The 24,054-nt window shown below is 43.8% G+C and overlaps 1 protein-coding gene across 1 annotated transcript; it reads right to left on the bottom strand.

The window, feature by feature from the left end:
- Positions 1–1,323: 1,323 nt before the first annotated feature.
- Positions 1,324–23,773, bottom strand: LOC138419170 (zinc finger protein 432). The gene is made up of 10 exons (XM_070289313.1): positions 23,455–23,773; positions 19,993–20,172; positions 19,451–19,577; positions 19,109–19,201; positions 14,611–15,950; positions 10,088–10,209; positions 6,026–6,119; positions 5,497–5,623; positions 5,140–5,232; positions 1,324–2,839 (listed from the first exon to the last, which is right to left on the bottom strand). Exons 2-10 carry the CDS (start codon positions 20,005–20,007, stop codon positions 1,557–1,559), a joined length of 3,294 nt encoding a protein of 1,097 aa, XP_070145414.1. The 5' UTR covers positions 20,008–20,172; positions 23,455–23,773; the 3' UTR covers positions 1,324–1,556.
- Positions 23,774–24,054: the final 281 nt, after the last annotated feature.

The raw sequence follows: 24,054 nt of genomic DNA, 5'->3' as shown, positions 1-24,054 counted from the left end.
TCTTGGGTACCAAAGGCCCTGTCTATCAGCCCCTTTTCTTGTTTGTAGAAAAAGGCTTTGATCTCCTGGACTTTGAGGGATATCCAAAGAGCTGACTAATTAGGGAAGTGCGAAGTGAGGGAATGCAGAAACTAAGGAAAAACAGGCAAGAAACAATAGTTCACGGAATCTTAGTTCCTCCTTAAGGGATATGCATAGGATCTGATGCATACCTTTGCGTTCTGCAGAAACTCAGACACCTGCCGGGGTGGAAGATGTGATTATTTGCTGAGCACAAGCTTGTAGACCGCAGACTGATTAGAACTAGAAAGTTGATAATGAAGGTTCCTGAAACTGTTACCTCACCACCAACCAATCAGTAGGAAGTCATGAACCCTGCATCCCTCATCACAAATAATTGCTTTAAAAAACCTTCCCCTGAAAGGCATCAGGGAGTTGAGGTCTTCTAAGCCTGAGCTGTCAGTTCTCCCAGCTGGGCCTTGTGGAAAATGCTGGGCTTTGCTTCACAACAGAGTGGTGTCAGTAAATTGGCTTTGCTGCTCAGCGGCTGAGCCGACCCAAGTTTGACTTGATAATGATTTCTGCTCATGAGGCTCAGTGATTAAGAACTGGAGTGGTAGGTGAATATCAATGAATTCAGTGTTTTGTCTAGGTGGGAAATAGATGGGGAAACAGTGGCAGACTTTATTTTGGGGGGCTCCAAAATCACTGCAGATGGTGATTGCAACCATGAAATTAAAAGATGCTTACTCCTTGGTAGGAAAGTTATGACCAACCTAGACAGCATATTCAAAAGCAGAGACATTACTTTGCCAACAAATGTTGACATTCTAGAGCCTTCAACATTAGACATTCATTTGTTGCCAACAACCTAAGGCTGTTGCTTGCCAAGTCTCCCTTGGCAATATCAACTTTGCCAGGTTTAAAGGATGACATCCTGGTTTTGAATTCACAGTTCACTTTGGCTAGGGGTAACTGAATTGATACCAACACACCCCATATGCCACCACCTCAGTATTAGCCCTCTTGTGCTTTTTCCACATACACATTATATGCTTAAAAATTCACCTCCTCATTTCCCCACTTAGTTGAATTCAAGCTTCCTTCATTTGCTTTCTCAGTGGTTCAGCAGATAAAGAATCCGCCTGCAATGTAGAAAACACAGGAGATATGGGTTCCATTCCTGGGTCAGTAAGATCCCCTGGAGAAGAAAATGGCAACCCACTCCAGTATTCTTGCCTGGGAAATCCCATGGACAGAGGAACCTGGGGGACTACAGTCTATGGTGTCACAAAGAGTCAGACACGACTAACCACACACACCTTACCTTACCTTCCTTCATTTATTTGACACAGTAGAACAACTGAAGTGTATCTGTTGGGTTAACATGAGATTATTCCTCTGTACCAATGCATATATCTAACTGGATGAGGACAGTATGCCCTTCCAGTCTCCACATTCATATGAATTCTTACAGTGTATACTTTCAGCCACCGTCTGAGGTAGAAATTTTTGCTCAACCCTTTTCCTCAGACAATGTGTTTTGTTTTTTCCTACTAGTTTCCAGTGACATAAAATAAAATGCAATTGACCACTGAAGGCACGACCACATTCACTGAGTTCATAAGGGTCCTCTCCTGGGCCAGCCCCCGGTTGTCTCCAGTGGGTGGCCATCGGGTCACAGGCTGTCCCACTAAGACCATGCTCCTGTTAGCCAGGAGCCCACTGATGCCAACTGGCGACTGAGGGGCCAGAGGAGGCAGGTGCATTTTCACCGTGTTCAGGTTTTTCTCCTGGAGGACAACACTGCTCTGGGGGGACTTCGCTGAGGGAGGGATTTCCTTGACTGAGTGAGTTCTCAGGTGTTTATTGAGGACCGACTTCCCTCTGAATGATTTCCCACACTTGCTGCATCTGTAGGGTTTCTCCCCCGTGTGGATCCTCTGGTGTATCACGAGCTGTGGTTTCTCGATAAATCCCTTTCCGCAGTGGCTGCATTCAAAGGGCTTCTCTCCTGTGTGAGTCCTCTGGTGCTTGATGAGACCCATTTTCTGGGAAAGCGCCTTCCCACACTCACCACACACAAAGGGACTCGTGCCAGTGTGAATCCGCTGGTGTGCCGTGAGACACGTCTTCTGGCTAAAGCCTTTCCCACACTCGGTGCACGTGTAAGGTTTCTCGCCTGTGTGGATCCGCAGATGGACCACGAGGTTTCCCTTCTGGATGAAGCCCTTGCCACACTCAGTGCAAATAAATGGTTTCTCTCCCGTGTGGGTTTTCTGGTGCACATTGAGCCCTGATTTCTTGAGGAAGGCTTTGCCACATTCAACGCACTCATAAGGTTTGTCCCCCATGTGCATCCTCTGGTGCTCAGTGAGCTGGAACTTTCTGAAGAAGCCTTTCCCACAGAGGTTACATCGATGGGGCTTCTCTCCTGTATGAAGATTCTGGTGATCAGCGAGCCAAGACTTCTTGATGAATGCTTTCCCACATTCACTGCACACATGAGGCTTCTTCATTTGTTTAGTGTGCTGATGCTCCATGAGTTGGGACTTAGTGCTGAGGAGTTCAGGATGAAATGGTTCCCTGTCAGCATGGGGGCAGTATTTCCCATCTGCAGGAGGCTCAGCGGGGCTCTTTATTTCACAGTTCGGACTCTCGGAGAGTAAATTTGAATTTGATGTCACGCGTCTTCCATGTAAGTCAAACACATCATGATTGTGCCTGAACAGAGTTCTGCTCTGATGACCAGAATTGTCCAGTGGGTTCTGTTCTAGTATTTTCTCCACTCTCTTGTTTTGTAAGTGTTCCAGCAGGTGGCCATGAACTTTCCAGACTTCTAGGGAAGAAAAGAAGAATGAATTCCTCTATCTTTTAGATCTGGAATAAAAGGTTTGTTTGTTTGTTTTTTGCCTTGTGGCATGTGAGATCTTGGGGCTTCCCTGATGGCTCAGATGGTAAAGAACCTGCCTGCAATGCAGGAGATGCCAGTGTGATCCCTGGGTCGGGAATATCTGGAAAAGCAAATGGCAGCTAACTCCAGTATTCATGCCAGGAGAATCCGATGGACAGAGGAGCCTGGCAGGCTGCAGTCCATGGGGTCGCCAAGAGTCAGTCAGGACTGAGGGACTAATTCACACGTGGGATCTTAGTTCCCCAACCAGAGATCAAACCTGCACCTCTGCAGTGGAAGTGCACAGTCCAAACCCAAGGGAGTCCCAAAATAAAGGTATTTTTAAAAACACTTCGATGTGAGATATCTTTTTAGTGATGAGCCTACAGTATGAGTGTAAATAAGACTCTGTTTAATATTCTTCATACCCTGGGGGTGGGGGACAAAACAGTCATAATGAATAAAGACAGATTTGGTTACTTTGTAAATAATGTAGAATACAAGCAATGTCCTGTGAGCAGGAGACTGCAGGCTGCAGGGCCACCTCATCTACATTGTGACGGATCATTCAGTCCACAGATCCTGACTGATGTCCACGATGGACCAGGAATGGTGCTAGTGTTGGGGAGTCACAAACGTACTCCTCAGGTGCACAGAGCCTATGTTTTAGTGGGGTCAAACCACTTCACAGGGTAGAGACAGAACACGAGGAAAACAGCTGTAAGCTGTGAAAACTGGTGGGAAGGAGCAATGAAGAGGGAGAGGGGTGGAGGAAATCCAGGCTCAATTTGGAGGAAGATAGGCCTCCCCATGGATCCTGCATTGGGGTTGCCAGGAGGGGAATGAAGAAAATGATACAGCGACTTCCCTGGTGGTTTAGCAGTTAAGACACTGCGCCTCCAGTACAGGGGGCTTGGGTTCAATCCACAGTGTGTTAGTTGCTCAGTTGTGCCCATGACTCTTTGTGACCCCATGGACTGTAGCCCACCAGGTTGCTCTGTCCACAGAATTCTCCAGGCAAGAATACAGGAGTAGGTAGCCATTTCCTTCTCCAGGGGCTCATTCCAGCATCACAAGCAGATTCCTTACCATCTGAGTAAGATCCCATATGTCATATGGCAAAAAAAAAAAAAAAAATTTTAAGGGGGGGGAAAAAAACAGAAAATGACACAGCAGAGAATTGCAACCACACCTAAGTTACATCCTACATCCCAGAAAGCTGCTCCCTTTCTTAAAGAGGAGCCCCAGCTCACACTGGTCCATGACGCAATTAATTCCATCACAGCCCTTTTCACCCCCTGGTCATATTATTTATTTTAAATTTTGATTAAATTGATGTCTCATCCTCTTAGAACGAAAGCTCTCAGGCTATTAGTTTTCTCAGTTGCTGTAACATTGCAGTTTACAACAGATTATCAAAAAAATTCATAGAGGAAGGAATCAAGGAAGCAGTCCCATGTATGAAACAGACTGGGAGGTTTAGGAATAAGACAGAAATCTCTGGGAATAAAATGATCTATCATGATGATCACAGAAAGGAGAATTTTTATGTCATAATAGGGAACATGGTTGCTGCTGCTGCTGCTAAGTCGCTTCAGTCGTGTCCAACTCTGTGCGACCCCATAGACAGCAGCCCACCAGGCTCCCCCATCCCTGGGATTCTCCAGGCAAGAACACTGGAGTGGGTTGCCATTTCCTTCTCCAATGCATGAAAGTGAAAAGTGAAAGTGAAGTCGCTCAGTCATGTCTGACTCTTTGCAACCCCATGGACTGCAGCCTACCAGGCTTCTCCATCCATGCGGTTTTCCAGGCAAGAGTACTGGAGTGGGGTGCCATCGCCTTCTCCGGGGAACATGGTTACCTGGGACTTAATGCTATCAGGATATGAGGGGGGAAAATGAAAGCCTTCAGGAATACAATGTTAAGGTCTACAACAAATGAGAAGAAAGTTCAAAACTAGTACATACACAAAGGAATTAACTAGAAGTAGGCAACAGTTAGGGCTTCCCAGGTGGCTTTAGTGGTAAAGAATCCACCTGCCAGTTCAGAAGATATAAGTGACACAGGTTCAATCCCTGGGTTGGGAAGAACCCTGGAGAAGTGAATGGCTAACTCCATCCAGTATCTTGCCTGGGGGAGCATAACATCAGAAGAGAGATGCACAGAGCCTCCAACCCCTGGCAGCTGTGGCTCTTCTCTGACAGGGTCATTTCCACAGCCTGTCCTCTTGCTGGTCTCTCACTCACCTGAACGGGTTTGACAGTGGATTTCATCATCCATCATCCATGGTTCTCCTTGACCCAATTTGGAGAGTACCTCTGATGTGCTTGCTTGAAAACCTGTTCATCGGAAATGACAGACCATTTAGGCCCAGTGAGTTCGCCTTGGGGTCTGTGAACATGGCAGAATGCTACATGTGAGGCCAAAACAACTTCACAACCTACAGAGTCAAGGGTTTTCTTGCAGAAGAGAGAATACACCCACTTCTCTTGGGCCAGAGAGGACATACGAGCATCACAGACCACCCCAGAGCTTTCAGAAGCTGAGAAAGGAAAGGCCACTGACTGGGGACCTGGTCAGTGACCCAGGGGAGCTGTCCTCACCTGCAGACACCAGGTTGCTATAGTTCTCCAGCATCACGTGCCGGTGCAGGGCCTTCTGAACAGGGGTCAGGAGCTGCCACTCCTCCCATGTGAAGTCCACGGCCACATCGTCAAATGTGAGGGTTTCCTGTAATGAGAGGTGTGTAATGACGATGTCATCTTGATGATATGGAAGAAATGTTAAAGGTGTTCTGCCCATTTCCACTTTACAGGCTGCACTGAGATATCCAGTAGGGCTTTTATTTTAATGTATCATTAGAGAAGCAAATGCTGAATATAATATTTTCTAATTGCGTAGTCAGCCATCCATTCCTTTATCCAATTGGAACTTTCTATATAGTATGTAGAACTAAATCTTCTTGTTAAGCTAGAAACACTACAACCTCACATATATATACACACATATATATATATACGACACAAAAAGATATACAAATTTATACTTTATGGAATAATGAAAGTGATTTTTTACAGGCCTCTAAAAATCCATTAGGGAACAAAGGAAAGAATAAAACAAATCAAAAGTCACCTGGGCCTGGATCATTTTCTTCTGTTCTCTGAAAACACCTGGTACTGTTGATGTGTCTCGTGGATCTGCTCTCAATTTCTGTTCTGAAACTTGTCTTCAACCAAGCATATCCAAAGAAAATGCTGCTACCAAATCTGTAACTTCTTTCTCCTTCAACTGATTATTTTGCTCCTGGGGACTCAGGACCTTGGGTGGAGGAGAAAATTCAAGCTGAGGGTACATTTCCTCTGGGCTCGGATGCTATCGCTGCTCCTGGGTCCTCACCTTAGCCCAAGACCCACAGCATTGCTGGGTGTCCCTTTGTTTGCTGGCCCAGAAGAGTTTATACCTCTGGCCAAGAAGTCTAAGCTTCTCACTGTGCTGGTGATATATTCTTTTATTCTGTGAACTTGAAGTGGTTTGACTGTCAAAGGAGATGAGAGAATCGAGATCCATCCCAGCAGCAGGCCTCAGGGGCATGAGAATCACAAGTGGCTCTGTTATACAAAAAGGGACCACATGGCAGGAGAGGCGCTGAGCACTGTTTTCTTTCAATCCTGTGCACTCAGGGACCTTGTCAAATGTTCTTATACGCCCCGTGAGTACATGCACTCATTTTGAAAACCAATGCACTGGTCAAACCAGAAATGCATTCTTATAAGCAATAATGGTAATATCTTAGGAGGTTTCAAATACATAAAAATTAAAATACAAAATAATTATACATAATTAAAGTTGAAGTGCTCTAAAACTACCATATTGTCCAGAAGAAAGCACAAAAGTACAAATTAACAAGAATTTGACGAACAAAAATTATATGTGCTACATACTCTTCAGTGTCATAATGCACACTAACAACTGTCTTAAAGAACATAGATTGTGGCGCTATCAAAAGAGGGAAGTGTAATAACAAAAACTCATATACAACAAGGTGTGATTCTGACACCAATTTGATGCATAGTTCTTTTCTAACACATCACGGAGCAGGTCTATAACACAGGCTGGGTGTCCTACACTTCAGCTCAATTCTGCCACTATGAACCTGAAGATAATATCAATTGCATGAGTTACAGATTCAGTCCTATGAGACTGGCCTCTACCCTCTGCTTCATGTGCAAACACAAATCCACGTTGTCACCTGTGCTTCTGAGCAACTGGCCACCGATCCCAGGTCCCAATGACCCCCTCCTTGGGCTGATTAATTTGTTAGAGCAGGGAATTCTCTGGTGGTCCAGTGGTTAGGACTCCATGCTTCTGTTGCAGGGGGCATGAGTTTGATCCCTGGTCTTAGGACTATGATCCCACATGCTGTGTGGCACAGCCAAACACAAAACAAACAAACAAAACCAAGACCAAAAACAAAACAAACAAAAATATGCTAGAACACCTAACAAAATGTATAGAAATATTTTAGGTTCTATATTTATTTATAAAAATATGTAACTCGGGAACAGGTAGATGGAAGAGGTTCCCAAGACAGGGTATGTGTGGAAGGGTGAGGTGTGCCCCCTATAGGAGGGTCACTCTCCCTGCATCTCCACATGTTCAAGCCAGAAGCAACTTCACTCTGAAGAATATATCTAAGAAATAACATCCCTCCAAAAATCTAGGTTGAACCAGATGACACTGTCATGAATTTCCATAGTAACATTATTCATAATAAGCCAAAATGTAAACAACACACATTTCATAAATAGTCGGAAAATCATATATTCAATAGAATAATATTGGAAAAGTACAGTCTTTGCTCAGCTTCAAGGTAAAAATGCCTTTTACACTTCTCAAAGACTATAAAACAAAAATAAAGAAGTATACATGAGAGAATGGTGGCATGAAAACCCCAAAATATTTACTATGTGGATATTTAATATTTTCCTGACCCTGTTACACAGGGGGAAAAAAAAAAGTACACCTATGTGCAAAAACATGAATGATTCTCACAAATATTGAACCTGACGTTAAAAAAAAAAAAGCATGATGTGGAGAAAACTCTAATTTGAAAAGATACAGGTATCCCAATGTTCACAGCAGAACTAACTTATAATAGCCAAGACACAAATGCAACCCGTGTCCTTCAACAGATGAACAGATAAAGAAGACGTGCTGTATAAATATAAGCAGTTGAAAATTAAAAAAACTAAATAAACTATAATGAGGAATGAATAATTATAACACCATAAAGAAAAATGCGAAAGAATAAGTTAACATTGAAAATCGGGCCAATATTTTTCAGCAATATCATTATCAACGTGAAATGATACTTATTTGAAAGAAAAAATGCTCCCCTAGAAACCCCAAAGGACATCTACATACATAGCTGGTTAGACATGCCCAAGCTCATTTCTTAGTACTAATTCGGTCACTAGCGATGGGAACTTGAAATACACGATTGACTAAGACCAGCCAGGACTTCCCAATAAACTGGGATATGGGTGGCCATTCCAGAGGTCACCTTGCCAGATGATTAAACAAAAAGAAGATTCTGTTAGCAAATAACAGAGTGTTCATGTATGTCAAGGAGGTAAGTAATGGTGCTCTTGCAACATACCAATATTAGGAGGTGAGTGCAGGTGTTGACAAATATTTTCTGCAAAAAAGAACAGACAGATTTTCAAATTTGCAGGCCAGAATGTCTGTCACAACTATATTCTGCCTTTGCTATGTGAAAGCAGCACAGGCGGTACAAAACATATCGGCACTGCTGGTTCAGCCTCTCGTCCTGTAGTCAGCTCCTCGATTAAAGCTAAACAAGGTCCTACAGTATAGCACAGGGAACTATATTCAATGTCCTGTCATAAATCATAATGGAAATTAATATCAAGGGGAATGTGTGTGTATATATATATGTGTAACTGAATCACCTTGCTGTACAGTAGAAATTAACATACCATTGTAAATCAACTATACTTCAGCAAACTTAAAAACACACACAAAAAAGCTAAAATACAGATGGTTTGGAACTACTGCCCTGGGATGTACAGTCTTCCCTTGCACCAGCAGAAACTGGAACCTCAACGCAACTACCAACGCAACCATCCTTGGCGTCCAAATCTTCAGTCATCACACACCTCTCTGTACCAGACACTGACTACACTACACACTTTCTTATTAACCCAAACCCTGGGCCAGACACCCTCATGTGATGATCCAGTCCCCGCCACCACTGTACCCCAAATTAAATCCCCAACCTGAATCCAACACTGCAATTGTTGTCAATGCCACTGAAGAGGAAAAGTTAAAACTTTACATAACCTCCTGCTTGTTCTGCCTCTGCTTGCTCCTTGCAAAGTCTGGATCACAGGTCACGTCGTCTCAGGAAGTGGGGACTTACAATACTAGGAACTGGAGCTTATCTCACTCACCCTTGTCCTGCTCTTTGCAATTACCCGGCCCCTGCAATCCTGCTTAATCATGCCTGTCCCTGTAAAGGTCAGGCATCCCCCTCCCCGTCTTGACCGCTGTTCCCGCGCGCGCGAAATCCCTTAATTTAAACCACCCTATTAGCAGCTAATGTTGCCTACTATAGTCTGTCTATAAAAACTCTATAAACCCTTTGTTTATGGCTCAGAGCTTGGAGTGTTAACTCCTCTGGGCCCACCTGCTTAATAAACCTGAGTTCTCCAACTCAGAGTGCGGTGCTTGGTTTCTCCATTACTGGTTTCTGCAACACATGTACACCTTGCAAGCCGAGTGATCTACAAAACCCCAAGGCCTGACAACTGGAAGTTTGATCTCTACACAATCTAATTACACTGATTCACAGGACACGCTCCCAATCCAAACCACAGACAAACTCCACGTCTGGTTCTCCACAAATCTGGTACCCACCTGGTTCCCCTTAAATATAACCACCTCGGCATCTCTACCCTCCTCTCTGCCCTCTGGCAATAATCTCATGGGTCCAGACGGCACCAAGTCCATCTATCACCCTGGACGAAACAATACCACCACTGTGATAACAACAAAAGCAACAACAAATTCCAGGGACAAAAACTGCACACTAACCTGATTTTCCTCAGACTGACCAACCGCCTAAACAGCATCGTGCTTCCGTGAACTGCTTTGACCTCCATAACTGTCTACGGAAGCCGAGGTGGATCTGGAGTGTGCAGGAGCAGAGGACCCGACTTCCGGTACGTCCTAGAGAAGCAGTATGTCTGCGCCCAGCTCACAGCGGCCCCGTGGGAGCAGCCATGTTGGCACACCTGACGTACACAACACCCAGGGATGCGTTTGTGCCCCAGAAGCTGGGGATGCCTGGAGGGTGAGAAGCCGCTGAACTTCTCTCATTTCCTGGCACTTCGATTATTGCAGAAAATAGGTACATTTTCAGTCTCAGGCTTCGCGAGACAAAACTGATGCTGACTAAGATGATTTCAAGCCTGCTAGGCAGGGAAGTAGAAGGCCACGGTGTATATTATCCACTTTGTATTAAAAAAAAAAAATCCAAACAGAAAGGTAAGAGTTAAATCGTCCAGTTGGCAGCGGAGATGCACTCCCAGAAAGGGAAAGCAATACGTCTGGTAAACGGATACCACGGAAAGCTTCTAGAGGGAAAACAGTTTGCAGGAAGCTGTTTTTTTTTAAGAACAGAAAATAATTTCCGGGAGCTGTACAGTATGGGGCTTGCCATTAACAGGGAAAAGAGCAGCAGGGACTACCCAAGTTGTGACTGGGGGTGGGGGCTGGGGAAAAGGCCCCCAGAAGTGACGCCATTAATGGTGTGGAGTTGATGGAAAAAGCTCGACTTGAATCCATCCCACTATAATGTAAGCTTGGTGATGGGGAGAGTAACCCAAAATGTAGGGCAAAGAACGTCAAAATTAAGTGTGCCTCAGGCCGTTGTTAAAAATGAGGGGTCCTCATTTGTAGCCCCAGAGGTTCTGGTTTAAGAGCTGGGGGGACATGGCTAGGATATTTGCATTAAGTTTCTCAGAGAATCTGAGGCAGGAAGGTTGTCAAATACAATCACTAGAAACAGTCCTGGAATATTTGCTCATTTCAGTTCAGTTCAGTCGCTCAGTCGTGTCCGACTCTTTGCAACCCCATGAGTCGCAGCACGCCAGGCTTCCCTGTCCATCACGAATTCCCTGAGTTCACTCAGATTCACATCCATCGAGTCAGTGATGCCATCCAGCCATCTCATTGTCTGTCGTCCCCTTCTCCTCCTGCCCCTAATCTCTCCCAGCATCAGAGTCTTTTCCAATGAGTCAGCGCTTAACATCAGGTGGCCAAAGTACTAGAGTTTCAGCTTTAGCATCATTCCTTCCTAAGAAATCCCAGGGCTGATCTCCTTCAAAATGGACTGGTTGGATCTCCTTGCAGTCCAAGGGACTCTCAAGAGTCTTCTCCAACACCACAGTCCAAAAGCATTAATTCTTCGGCACTCAGCCTTCTTCACAGTCCAACTCTCACATCCATACATGACTACTGGAAAAACCATAGACTTGACTAGACGGACCTTAGTCGGCAAAGTAATGTCTCTGCTTTTGAATATGCTATCTAGGTTGGTCATAACTTTTCTTCCAAGGACTAAGCGTCTTTTAATTTCATGGCAGCAGTCACCATCTGCAGTGATTTTGGAGCCCAAAAAAATAAAGTCTGACACTGTTTCCACTGTTCCCTATCAATTTCCCATGAAGTGATGGGACCGGATGTCATGATCTTCGTTTTCTGAATGTTGAGCTTTAAGCCAACATTTTCACTCTCCTCTTTCACTTTCATCAGGAGGCTGTTTAGTTCCTCTTCACTTTCTGCCATAACGTTGGTGTCATCTGCATATCTGAGGTTATTGATATTTCTCCCGGCAATCTTGATTCCAGCTTGTGTTTCTTCCAGCCCAGCGTTTCTCATGATGCACTCTACATATAAGTTAAATAAGCAAGGTGACAATATACAACCTTGACGTACTCCTTTTCTGTTTGGAACCAGTCTGTTGTTCCATGTCCAGTTCTAACTGTTACTTCCTGACCTGCATACAGATTCCTCAAGAGGCAGGTCAGGTGGTCTGGTATTCCCATCTCTTTCAGAATTTTCCAGTTTATTGTGATCCACACAGTCAAGACTTTGGCATAGTCAATAAAGAAGAAATAGATGTTTTTCTGGAACTCTCTTGCTTTTTCCATGATCCAGCGGATGTTGCCAATTTGATCTCTGGTTCCTCTGCCTTTTCTAAAACTAGCTTTAACATCTGGAAGTTCACAGATCATGTATTGCTGAAGTCTGGCTTGGAGAATTTTCAGCATTACTTAACTAGCGTGTGAGATGAGTGCAATTGTGTGGTAGTTTGAGCATTCTTTGGCATTGCCTTTCTTTGGGATTGGAATGAAAACTGATCTTTTCCAGTCCTTTGGCCACTGCTGAGTTTCCCAAATTTGCTGGCATATTGAGTGCAGCACTTTCACAGCATCATCTTTCAGGATTTGAAATAGCCCAACTGGAATTCCATCACCTCCACTAGCTTTGTTCGTAGTGATGCTTTCTAAGGCCCACTTGAATTCACATTCCAGGATGTCTGGCTCTAGATGAGTGATCACACCATCGTGATTAGCTGGGTCGTGAAGATCTTTTTTGTACAGTTCTTCTGTGTATTCTTGCCACCTCTTCTTAATATCTTCTGCTTCTTAATATCTTCTTCTGAAGAGATAACCCATGCCCAAAGTAAGAGAAACCCAAGTAAGATGGTAGGTGTTACAAGAGGGCATCAGAGGGCAGACACACATACTCTCAGAAAACTAGTCAATCTAATCACACTAGGACCACAGCCTTGTCTAACTCAATGAAACTAAGCCATGCCCGAGGGGCAACCCAAGATGGGCGGGTCATGGTGGAGAGGTCTGACAGAATGTGGTCCACTGGAGAAGGGAATGGCAAACCACTTCAGTATTCTTGCCTTGAGAACCCCATGAACAGTATGAAGAGGCAAAATGATAGGATACTGAAAGAGGAACTCCCCAGGTCAGTAGGTGCCCAATATGCTACTGGAGATCAGTGGAGAAATAACTCCAGAAAGAATGAAGGGATGGAGCCAAAGCAAAAACAATACCCAGCTGTGGACATGACTGGTGATAGAAGCACGGTCCAATGCTGTAAAGAGCAATATTGCATAGGAATATTCTCTAGTTACCTATATTATGATGCAGGACTCCCATTAGTACTTAAGTCTTAGTTCAAATTATATCCAGAAAACCTTGGGATGGGGAACCTCCCTATTATTACCAAAGCATCTATGCATGTGTGCTATCTCGCTTCAGTTGTGTCTGAGTCTGTGCCACCCCCGTGGACTGTAATGTAGCCTGCCAGGCTCCTCTGTCCATGGCATACTCCAGGCAAGAATACTGGAGTGGATTGCTGCATTCCTCCAAGGGAAATTCCAAATTCAGGGATTGAACCTGGGCCTCCTGCATAGCAGTAGATTTTTTACTGTCTGAGCCACCAGGGAATCCTTTGCTGTATACTTGAAACTAACACAGCATTGTAAATCAACAATATTCCAATAAAATTAAAATATTAAAAAGAAAATAGAATGGTATTAAGTAGTGGGGCATTTAAGAGGCAACTGGGTCCAAAGGATGGAGCCCTCATGATTGGGAATAGTGCCTTTATAGAAGAGAACCCACCCCCTCTTTGCCCTTTCCCCAACATGAGGATACAGTGGGATGACCATCTTCTATGAACCAGGAGCCCTCATTAGATACCAAGTCTGTCTATGGCTGTAATACCCTGAATATGCTGATCTCATTTGAGCTGAAAAGCTCAGAGGATCAGGCCTGCTTAGTACTTGGATGGGAGATACTAAATCTGCAGGCCCCTTAATCTGGGACTTTGTAGCTTCCAGAACTTGAGAAATGAATTTCTGTTTCTATAAGCTATGCAGGTGATGGTCTTCTCTTATGGTAACTGGAAGGGTCTAAGACCTATTTCATTTAGTGTATGTATTTACATCCTCTTACTATTAAGAGATTAGCTGATGTACTACTTAAAAATAATAGTTATCTCAGAGCTCTATCTGGGAGACCATGGGTTTTCTCATGGGCTTAATCACCACTGTATCCTCAGCTACTAGGACAGGACCCAATAAAAAGGGAAGTATTCGACAAATACTCAGTAAATGAATACAATGACCCAATCTAAGACTCAAGCAAACTGGCTCAATCTAAATCCTTCTGCATAATGTAAAATTTCTTAGAGTTTAAGGTAGACATCCCAGTTTTCAGTCAATCCTTCACCTTGCCCTGGAGAAACAGAACTGATATATATATATACACATGTCCCATAGCCCACCAAACCAGTATTAGCCCTGTTTGTTCACAGGAACCTTCCACATACAAATTGTATGCTTAAAAACTTCACCTACTTATTTCTTCCACTTAGTTGGACTCAGGCTTCTTTCCTTCATTCAACTGACACAACAGAGCAATTGATGTGTTTGTGTTTGAGTTAACATCAGATTATGCCTCAGTATCAATGCATATATTTAACTGGATGAGCATATCATGGGTTCCTGGCCTCAGCATTTATACAGTTTCTCTCAGTATAAACTTTTCAGCCACCATCTGACCTAGAAATTTTTGCCTACACATAGTATGTCTCGAGATTTTTTCCTAGGGGTTTTCTGTGACACAAAATAAAACATAGTTGACCACCGAAGGCACAACCATGCTCACTGCACTCTTAAGGGTTCTGTCCTCTGCAGACCCTCTGTCATCTCCTGCGGGTGCACACCTGCCCACGGGTGGTCCCATTATGATGACGTTCCTATTTGCTAGGAGTTCACTGATGTTGACTGATGGCTGAAGGGCCATGGAAGGCACATGCACAGCCACCAAGTTAACAAGGTTCTTTTTCTGCATGGCATCACTTGTCTGTGAGGCAGGATTCTCCCCCTTGATGGCATCTCCATGTTTCTCTCTTGTGTGTATTTTCTTATGTTTACCAAGGCAAGACATGTAGGCAAAAGCTTTCCCACACTCATTGCAGGTATACGGTCTCTCTCCCGTGTGAGTCCTTTGATGGACAATGAGCTTTTGCTTTGTAGTGAAGGCTTTCCCACAGTCACTGCATTCAAAGGGTTTCTCTCCTGTGTGAATTCTTTGATGTTTAATGAGACCTGACTTCTGGGAACAGGATTTTCCACACTCACTACACACGAAAGGAGTCTTTCCCGTGTGAAATCTCTGATGGGCAATGAGGCAGGTCTTCTGGATGAAGCCTTTTCCACATTCATTGCATGTGTAAGGTTTCTCACCTGTGTGAATTCGCTGATGTACAATGAGATTTCCCTTCTGGATGAAGCCCTTTCCACAGTCACTGCAGATATACCGTTTCTCTCCGGTGTGGGTTTTCTGATGTATATTGAGCCGTGATTTCTTGAGGAAGGCTTTGCCACAGTCAGTGCACTGGTAAGGTTTCTCCCCTGTGTGCGTTCTCTGATGTTCAGTGAGCATGAATTTTCTAGAGAATGCTTTGTCACAAAGATTACATCGATGGGGCTTCTCTCCTGTGTGAATTATCTGATGATCAGTGAGCCAAGACTTTTTGATGAAAGCTTTCCCACATTCACCACATACATGAGGCTTCTCTGTTTTTTCAGTTTTCTGATGCTCATTGAATGGGGATTTGGAGCTGATAAGTTTTTGGCTTTGGGGGAATTTAATTTCAGGATGAAACTGTTCACTGTCAGCATGGCGACAGGATTTCTCATCTCCAGTAAACTCACTGGAGCTCTTTATTTCATAGCTGAGGTTTTGAGAAAGTAAAGTTAAATTTGATTTCATACATTTACCATGTAAACCAAACACATCATGATGCTGCCTGAGCAGAAAATGAGTTATGCTCTGATGAAAAGCATTTTCTAGTGGGTTCTGTTCATGCCATGGTTCTAGTCTCTTCTCCATGCTCTCATTTTGCAAGTACTCCAGCAGGTGGTCATCAAATTTCCAGACTTCTAGGAAAGAGAAGAAAAATGAATTTCCTTATGTGAGGAATCTTTCTGGGGATGTTTTTATAAGTGTAAATAAAATCCTATGTTTAATGTTCCCTGCACATTGGAATAGTGCCACAAACCAGTCAAAAGGAAAAAGCAGTTAGTGTAAAACACAGGGTTGGATAATTCACAATGAAAAAATACAGATTTGAATACCTTCTAAACACTAGCCTTGCAGACATGCAGAGACTGTAAAATACAAGCAATATTCTGTGAGAAGGAGCCCAGAAGTTGCAGGGCACCTCATCCACATTGTGATATGGACTCATCCAGTCCACAGATCCTGACTGCTGACCATGGTGGACCAGGAGTGGTGCTAGTGTTGGGGAGTTACAAACACATTCCATAGGTATACAGAGCCCATGCTGTAGCGGGATAAAACCAATTCATGGGGCAGAGACAGAACATGAGGAAAACAGCTACAGGCTGTGAAAACTGGTGGGAAGGAGTGATGGAGAGAGAGAGAGGTGGAGGAAATCTGGATCAATTTGGAGGCAGACAGGCCTCCCTATGGATCCAGTGTTGTTGGCATGAGGGGAATGAAGAGAATGATACAGGGACTTCCCTAAGCAATTTAGCCATTAAGCCTCTTTGCTTCCAGTACAGGAGGCTTAGGTTTAATCCCCAGTGTGTTAGTCGCTCAGCCGTGTTCAACTCTTTTGTGACCACATGGACTGGAGCCTGCCAGATTCCTCTGACCATGGAATTCTCTAAGCCAGAATTCTGGAATGGGTTGCCATTCCCTTCTCCAGTGCATCTTCCCAACCCAGGGATCAAACCCAGGTCTCCCACATTGCAGGCAGATTCTTTAGCATCTGAGTAAGATTCCACATGTCTTTTGGCAAAAAACTTTTTAAAATAAGGGAAAAAAAGAAAGAAAGAAAATGACACAGCAGACAACTGCAAGCACATCTAAGTTACAATCTGCATCTCAGAGAGCTGCTCCCTTTCCTAAAAGAGGAGCCCTGGCTCACACTGGTCCATTATGCAACTTAATTTCATCACAGGACTTTTCAGCACCTAGACATATTATTTACTATAAATTTTGATTAAATTCATGTCTCATCCTCTTAGAACAAAAGCTCTCGGTCTGCTTTTTCAACTGCTGTGTTTGTGTATGTGTTAGTTGCTCAGTTGTATCCAACTCTTTGCAGTCTCAAGGACTGCAACCCAGCAAGCTCCTCTGTCCATGGAATTTCCCAGCGGGTTGGAGTGGGTTGCCATTTCCTTCTCCAGGGGTCTTTCCAACCCAGGGCTTGAACCTGGGTCTACTGCCTTGCAGGTGAATTCTTTCCCATCTGAGTGGCTTAGACTGCTGTAATGTTCCAGTTTACACTTCACTATCAAAAAAATTCATAGAGGAAGGAATCAAGGAAGCTAGCTATTCCATGTATGGAACAGACTGGGAGGTTTAGGAAGATGAAAATCTCTGTGTGAATAAGATGATCTGTCATGACGATCACAGAAAAGAGAACTGTTTTGTCCTGAAAGGGAATGTGGTTACCTGGTACTTAATGTTATCAGGATACCAGGGGAAAGAAATGAAAGCTTTCAGAAGTGAATGAGATGGTAAGGTCTACAACAAATGAGAAGAAATTTCAAAACTAGTAAATACACAAAGGAATTAACTGGAAGTAGGCAAGAATTATGATTAAGTTGAGGCTGGAACTAAGAATGCAGGATGTTAAAATAACTTTCTAGTTAAAAATTCATCCTGAACAGCTGAGTCCTTTACAGAGGAGAGCTCTGCAAGGGGGGACAGTGGAGGTAAAGTCTGACTAGCCAGGATGGAGACTGCACAAGAGTAAGGGAGACGCTAACTTGTAGGGTTTCCTGGGAGGGAAGATAATCCACAACCAGGTAGTTACTAGGAACTAAGGAGAGCTGCCATCGAGATGAGGAAATTGTCCAGAACCAAGTCTGTGCTGGATCACACTGGGGAGGTAACAACTTGGGAGTTTTCTCCAGTCAGCCAAAGGAATTTGTTAGCTTATTAGAAAGAAGAAAACTTGGAAGGTCAAGAGATCATTGAGTAAGAGGGAAAGCAAAACACTAGTAAAACCTCAGAGCAGAGAGAAGGCCCAGTGAAGACTAGTCTACTTTGGGGCTGGCATCCAATGGGATGGTTGTGAGAAAGGAAATCAATGTGAGCAGTGGAGCAGGAAGGGGCAGTAGATGGCAGCAGACAGAGAGGAATTAAAAGTTTTCTCTGTGGAGGGCTTCACTGGTAACTCAGTGGTAAAGAAACTGCCTGCCAATGCAGGAGACACAAGTTTGATCCCTGATCCGGGAAAACCCGACATGCTGGGGAGCAACAAAGTCTGTGGGCCACAACTATCGAGCCTGTCCTCTAGCACCTGGGAACTGCAACGACTGAAGCTCTTAGCTCTAGAGCCCATGCTCCACAGAGAAGCCACTGCAATGAGAAGCCTGTGCACCAAAACTAGGGAGCCCCGCCCCTTCACTGCAACTAGAAAAAGCCAGCATGCAGCAACGCAGACAAAGCACAGCCAAAAACAAACATTTTTAGAAAAAGTCTGCTCTGTGGCGAGAGGTCCTGGAAGGGGGAATTTCATAGAAAATGAGGTGGAAGAGTATGGAGAAGGAGAAGATATGAAAATGGTAGGAAAAAGAACACTAGGCAAACAAAAATCAAGATGGCAGTAAAATAAAGAAACAGATCCCAGAAGACACAGAATATTTCCTAAAAGGGGATATATTCTTCTCTAAACTACAATACTTTGGCCACCTGATGCAAAGAACTGACTCATTTAAAAAGACCCTGATGCTGGGAAAGATTGAAAGCGGAAGCAGAAGGGGACAACAGAGGATGAGATGGCTGGATGGCATCACTGACTCAATGGACATGAGTTTGAGCGAACTCCGGGAGTTGGTGATGGACAGGGAGGCCTGGCATGCTGCCATCCATGGGGTTGCAAAGAGTCGGACACGACTGAGTGACTGAACTGAACTGAAACTCCTACAAAGAAAAGTTCTCTGATGCCAAGAGAGAAATGCAGGGAGGCACTGTTCACCCATCCTCCAACCCCCTCGCAGCTGCGGCTCTTCTCTGACAGGGTCATTTCCACAGCCTGTCCCCGTGCTAGTCTCTCACTCACCTGAACGGGTTTGACAGTGGATTTCATCATCCATCATCCATGGTTCTCCTTGTTCCAATTTGGAGAGTACCTCTGGTGTGCTTGCTTGAAAACCTGTTCATGGGAAATGACAGACTATTTAGGCCCAGTGAGTTCGCCTTGGGGTCTGTGAAGACAGCAGAATGCTACATGTCACAACCTACAGAGTCAAGGCTTTTCTCACAGGAGAAGAGAGAATACACCCACTTCTCTTGAGCCAGAGAGGACACTGAGCATCATAGATGCTCCAGAGCTTTCAGAAGCTGAGAAAGGAAAGGCCACTGACTGGGAACCTGGCCAGTGACCCAGGGGAGCTGTCCTCACCCGCAGACACCAGGTTGCTATAGTTCTCCAGCATCACGTCCCGATACAAGGCCTTCTGAACAGGGGCCAGGAGCTGCCACTCCTCCCATGTGAAGTCCACGGCCACATCATCAAATGTGAAGGTTTCCTGTTATAAGAGAAGTGTGTAATGATGATGTCATCTTGATGATATGGAAGAAATGTTAAAGGTATTCTGTTCCACTTTACAGGCTGCACTGAGACATCCAGTAGGGCTTTTATTTTAATGTATCATTAAAATACAAAGAAGCAAATGCCTAATACAACATTCTCTAATTGTGTAGTCAGTCATCCATTCATTTATCCAATTGCAACTTTCTATAGTATGTAGAACTAAATCTTGGTAAGCTAGAAACACTACATCCTCACATATATATGTGTGTATATATATAACAGGAAAAGATATATAAATTTTTACTTTATAGAATAGCAAAAATGATTTTTTACAGGTTTCCACAAACCCACTGGGGAACAAAGGAAAGAATAAAACAAAAGTCCCAGAAAAATAAAGCCCCAGAAGTCACCTGGGCTTGGATCATTTTCTTCTGTTCTCTGAAAACACTGTTGATGTATCTCGTGAATCTGCTCTCAATTTCTGTTCTGAAACTTGTCTTCAACCAAGCATATCCCAAGAAAATGCTGCTACCAAATCCTATAACTTCTTCCTCCTTCGACTGATTCTTTTGCTCCTGGGGACTCAGGACCTTGGGTAGAGGAGAAAATTCAAGCTGAGGGTACATTTCCTCTGGGCCCAGAAGCTATTGCTACTCCTGGGTGCTCATCTTAACCCAATGCCCACAGCATTGCCGAGTGTCCCTTTACTGGTAGCCCCAGAAGATTTTATACTTCTGGCCAAAAAATCCTAAGCTTCTGACTGTGATGGAGGTAGTGTTCCTTGGTTCCATGAATCTGAAGTGGGGTGACTGTCAAATGAGATGAGGAACAAGAGATTCACCCAGCAGCAGGCCTCAGGAGCAGGAGAATCACAGGCACTTCAGTTATACAAAAGGGACCACATGTGAGGAGAGGTGCTGGGCGCTGATCCTTTAAACCATGTGTGGTCAGGGACTACTCAAAAATTTTTATACATCCCGTGACTACACACACTTCATTTTGAAAACCACCATACTGCTCAAAGCAGAAACACTTTGTTATAAAAAATACTGGTAATATCTTAGAAGGTTTTAAAATACATAAGAAATTAAAATACAAAATAATCATATATAAATGAAGTTGAAGTGCTCTAAGACTACTGTGTTATCAGAAGAAAGTATAAAAGTACTAATTAACATAAGAATTTGACAAACAAAAATTATATGTCATATGTATTCTCCAGTGCCATAATGAACACTAATAACTCTCTTAAAACACGGTTTGTGGTGCCATCAGAAGAGGGAAATGTACTAACAAGAAACTCATCCACAACACGGTGTGATTCTGACATCAATTTGATACGTAGTTCTTTTTTAACACATCAGGAAGCAATTCTACAACACCAGCTGGATGTCCTACGCTTCAACTCAATTCCGCCACTATGTACCTGGAGATAATATCATATTTCATGAGTTACAGGCTCAGTCCTATGAGACTGGTCTCTACCTTCTGCTTCAAGTGCAAACACAAGTCCAGGTTATCACCTGTGCTTCCAAGCAACTGGCCACAGAGCGCAGGGTCCAATGACCCCCTCCTTGGGTTGATTCATTTGCTAGAGAAGGGAATTCTGTGGAGGTCCAGTGGCTAGGACTCTGTGCTTCTCCTGCAGGGGGCGTGAGTTCCATCCATGGTCAGGAAACAGATCCCACATGCTGTGTGGCACAGCCCAAAACAAAACAAAACCAAGACCAAAAACAAAACAAAGAAAAATATGCTAGAATGGCCCCCAGAACTCAGAGAAACATTTTAGGTATTATATTTGCTTACAAAAAGATGTAACTCAGGAACAGGCAGATGGAAGAGGTGCCTGCCCAGGACAGGGCAAGTGTGGGAGGGTGAGGAGTGCCCCCTAAAGGAGGGTCACTCTCCCTGCATCTCCACACGTTCACTAAGCCGGAAGCAACTTCACTCTGAAGAATACATCTAAGAAATACATCCCTCCAAAAATCTGGGGCATCCCTCCAAAAATCTGGGGCATCCCTCCAAAAATATGGGTTAAACCAGAGGACAATGTCATGAATCTCCATAGTAACATTATTCATAATAAACCGAAATGCAAGCAACACAAATTTCATAAGTAGTCGGAAAATCATATATTCAAACAATAGAATGCTATGGAAAAACAACAGTCTTTGCTCAGCTTTCATGCTAAGAATGCCTTTTACGTCTTTCAAGGACAATAAAACAAAAATAAAGACTTATACATGACAGAATGGTGGCATGCAAACTACAAAATATTTACTATGTGGATATTTATATATTTGCATAATCCTGTTACATGGTGGGGGTGGGGGGAGTACATCTATATGCAAGAAAATAAATGAGTCTCACAAATATTGAACCTGACATTAAAAAAAAAAGTGCATGATGTGGAGAAAACTCTAATTTGAAAAGCTACAGGCATCCCGATGTTCATAGCAGAATTACTTACAATAGCCAAGACACGGATGCAACCCAAGGGTCCATCAATAGATGAACAGATAAGGAAGATGTGGTATAAAAATATATACAGTTGAAAACAGGCAAAACTAAATAAACTGTAATGATGAGGAATGAATAATTACAACACCATAAAGAAAACCTGAAAGAATAAGTTAACATTAGAAAACTGGGCCAAAATTTTTCATCAATATCATTATCAATATGAAAAAAGAGATCCAAGGCCTTACTTCTTTAAAAGAAAAAAATGCTTCTCTAGAAACCCCAAAGCACATTTCTACACACACAGCTGTTTAGAACCGCCCCATATGCATAAGCTCTTTTCTTAGTACTAACTCAATCACTCGCAATGGGAACTCAAACCACATGATTGAGTAAGGCCAGTCAGGACTTCCCAATAAACTGGGATATGGGTGACCTTGCCAGAAGGCACGTTGCCAGATAATTAAGCAAAATGAAGATTCTGTTAGCAAAGAACAAAGTTTTCACCTATGTCAGGGAGGTAAGTAACAGTGTCTGTTAGTTGCTCAGTCGTGTCCTACTTTTTGCATCCCATGGACTGTAGCCCGCCAGGCTCCTCTGTCCATGGCATTCTCCTGGCAAGAATACTAGAGCGGGTTGCCGTTTCCTTCTCCAAAGTAACAGTGCTGTTGCAGTATATCGTTATTAGGAGGTGAGTGCAAGTGTTGACAAATATTTTCTGCAAAAAGTACACAGGGCTTTTCAAATTTGCAGGCCGAAATGTCTGTCACGATATACTCTATCCTTGCTGTGCAAAAGCCGCACAGACAATATAAGACAGATTGGCATTGCTGGCTCGGTCTCTCCTTCTATAGTCAACTTCTCAATTAAAAGCTAAACACCACGATAACCAAGGTCCTACAGTATATCACAGGGCGCTATAGTCAATGTCCTGTCATAAACCATAATGGAAAAGAGTATTAAAGAGAATGTATATATATAACTGAATCACCTCGCTATACAGTAGAAATTCACAGTGTTGTAAACCAATTATACTTCAATAAATTTAAAAAGAAAAACACACATACACAAAAAGATAAAATATAGATGGTTTGGAACTATTGCCTGGGATGTACGGTCTTCTGTCGCTTCCTTATGAACCCGAAACCTGGTACAGACACCCTCATGTGATGACCCAGGCACACCCCGCCATCACTGAGCCCCGAATTAAATCCCCAATCTGAATCCGACACTGCGATCGTCGTCAATGCCACCTGTATACCCTGCAAGCGGAGTGATCCACAGAACACCAAGCCTTGAAAACTGGAAGAAGAGCACTGATCTCTACAGAATCTAATCATACTGACCCCCAGGAGACCTCCAACGCAAATCACAGACAAACTCCGCGTCTGGTTCCCAAATCCAGTACCCACCTGGTTCCCCTTACATATAACCACCTCGGCACTTCTGCCGTATGCCTCTGCCCTCTGAAGATAATCCCAGGGGTCCAGACAGCACCAACTTCACGCATCACCTTCGGCGAAACAATACCACTACTGTGACGACAAAAAAAAAAAAAAGGGAAGACAATCCAGGGACAAAAATCACACACTAAACAGATTTTCCCGAGACTGCCTGGAACCTAAACGCCCCCCTACTTCGGCGAACTGCTTTGAAGTCTAGACCTGTCTACGGATGCCGAGGTGGATCTAGGCTGTTACTGGAGCCGACGAACCAACTTCCGTTACGTCCTAGACAGGCAATATGTCTGCGCCCAGATCACGACGGCCCCCAAGAGGGCGGCCATGTTGGCACACATGACGTACGGAAAGTCAGGGATGGATTTGGAGGCCAGGAGCTGGGATGGCTGGAGGGTGAGGAGCCACTGAAATACTCTCATTTCCTCACATTTCGACTCTTGCCGAAAATAGGTAAGTTTTCAGTCTCAAGCTTCGTGAGGCAAAAATAATGCCGGCTAAGGTGATGCTAGAGGGATTGGGGGCAGGAGGAGAAAGGGACGAAAGAGGATGAGA

Source organism: Ovis canadensis, chromosome 14, assembly GCF_042477335.2.
Source record: "Ovis canadensis isolate MfBH-ARS-UI-01 breed Bighorn chromosome 14, ARS-UI_OviCan_v2, whole genome shotgun sequence".
NCBI lineage: Eukaryota > Metazoa > Chordata > Mammalia > Artiodactyla > Bovidae > Ovis > Ovis canadensis.
This window is presented reverse-complemented; position numbering and strand designations above follow the sequence as displayed.

Coding starts and splice junctions, on each gene's coding strand:
- LOC138419170 (XM_070289313.1), bottom strand. Junction 10,210..14,610: donor TTTGTGTCACAGAAAACCCC/TAGGAAAAAATC, acceptor TGTGTACGTCAG/GTGTGCCAACATGGCTGCTC. Junction 2,840..5,139: donor CCACTGTCAAACCCGTTCAG/GTGAGTGAGAGA, acceptor TTTCTTCCCTAG/AAGTCTGGAAAGTTCATGGC.